Below are 2,179 nucleotides of genomic sequence, written 5' to 3' on the forward strand. Positions count from 1 at the left end.
ATATATACATGTTTGCAGATATACGTATGTATATATGTGTGTGTGTGTGTGTGTGGATTCACATAGACATCGATGATGTGGTTCGTTCCTTCCTTATCTGCAGCTAGTTTTTGCTTTATCTGACCATGTTCTATAACAGTTCATTTACTTTCAAAACTCCCCTTAGTTCCAACTACAGTCTTACTGTAGATTTTTCATGTAATTCAATCGTTCTATTTAACCATGATGAATAGATAGTTATTCTGCTAACAAGATCTCTTATAGAAGACACTCTAAATACTATCCAAATTCTGTTTGCTTTCCTATTGGGATTTTCACAATTCACTTATTTTCCAATTTATTATGGCAGATCTTTAGTTAACTCCCGCTACATCTAGTGTGTTAATGCCAATTACTTTCTTAAGACTATCATGTTAATTATCTTTTTCTCGCTATTCCAAAGAATAATCTAATATCTCCTGTAACTATTTCTTCATTTATAAATCTGTTCGTGTCTCCTTGTTTATCTTATCAGCTCACTCAGTTGTGTTATATATATATATCGTCTGTTACAGCCATTCGTTCTGAATTACGTATAACTGGGGCTTTTTTTTCTATTTCTATCTCTCAGTTTAATACTTTAATGTTGTTTGATAGTTTATTTATTTGTTGCTTTGTTTCTGTTAATTGTCCACTCAGAAGGTAGCTTCAGCACAATTTTCAAAGCCCGGTGATGGTGGAAATAATGTTACTGAATTTCTTAGACAACATCCAATTGCCATTTCCAATGGCCTTCTCCAAAGTGTATCGTTACATCAATCATATACATGACTTGCTACGTTGGCTCTATGTCGCTAATAACGATATATATCCAGCCATGTTGAATAGTTTTGTTAAAGGAATATTAATGCTAGACAACAATCTAGACGCTGTAGAAAATCTAAGTCATTGTGTGCAATTCTGTTCCTGAATAAAATGGATAAATTCTACTCATGCTTGCAATTTTATTCTGTGGAGACCCCACAAGGAACGGGGGAAATTCGCAGCCACATACCTTATATGTATGAATATATATGAAACTATAAGTAATTATACACTGAATTCATCGGAAGAGTGGTCCTTTCTTCAACATATATGTATATTTTATAATAATAATAATAATAGTAATAATAATAATAATGATAATAATGATGATGATGATTTCTACTATAGGCACAGAGCTTGAAATTTTGGAGGAGGGGGCTAGTGGATTAAATACTCAACTGGTACTTATTTCATCGACCTGAAAAGGGTGAAAGACTAAGTCGACCCCGGCGGAATTTGAACTCATAACATGAAAACGGGACGAAATGCCGCACAGCATTTTGCCCGGCATGCTTACGATTCCGCCGGCTTGTGGCCTTGATAATAATAATAATAATAATAATAATAATAATAATAATAATAATAATAATAATAATAATAATAAAAATAATAATAATAATAATAATGATAATAATAATAATAGTAATAATAATAATAATAATAATAATAATAATAATAATAATAATAATAATAATAATAATAATAATAATAATAATAATAATAATAATAAAGTGGTGTACAATATTAGTAAAAATTATCATGACACTTTCCGGCAAGATCTAATTATAGCAAAACACTAAAGCTAAATATTAGCAATAATAATTATTATTATTACTATAATCATAAACATCATCATGACAATAACAAACAAACATATACCTCGTTGACTTCCTGGATCTCTTTGTGTAGCTGTATTGATGTGGAATATAAAATAACAACATATAAAGTGGACGTCGATATAAATCATATGTTCTCAAATTGGGCGCTACCGCCCCCCTCGTTGAGACGGTCCAAGTGAGCGCTGATGAATAAGGGGGTGATGGGGAAGAGAAAAAGGAGGCGTTGGGAGGAAGGTAGTGAATTGGGGGACACTATGAATTTATTATAATATTATTATAGTATTGTATACAAATTATATCATATTATATTAAATATCAAATGATTCATAGTATATATAAATTAGCAAAATATCAAATATTTATTTATTCATAAAAATAAGGGTGAGTGCGCTGAGGGGATTATGTGGCCATGAGGAGAGCGGTAGCCCAAAAAGTTTGAGAACCTCTGATATAAACAAACACACACACATGTATATATATATATATATATATATATA

General features: G+C 30.8%; 1 protein-coding gene across 1 annotated transcript in view; it reads right to left on the reverse strand.

Annotated features, from left to right (window-relative positions):
• The window catches only part of LOC106867991 (cGMP-dependent protein kinase, isozyme 1), a 59,436-nt gene extending 57,637 nt beyond the window's left edge, over positions 1-1,799 (reverse strand). The window contains exon 1 of the mRNA XM_052976621.1: positions 1,723-1,799. Within this exon, the coding sequence (XP_052832581.1) occupies positions 1,723-1,784 (62 nt within the window). The 5' untranslated portion in view covers positions 1,785-1,799. The remainder of the gene's footprint in view (positions 1-1,722) is intronic.
• Positions 1,800-2,179: the final 380 nt, after the last annotated feature.

The sequence above is a fragment of the Octopus bimaculoides genome, chromosome 25, assembly GCF_001194135.2.
Source record: "Octopus bimaculoides isolate UCB-OBI-ISO-001 chromosome 25, ASM119413v2, whole genome shotgun sequence".
Lineage (NCBI taxonomy): Eukaryota > Metazoa > Mollusca > Cephalopoda > Octopoda > Octopodidae > Octopus > Octopus bimaculoides.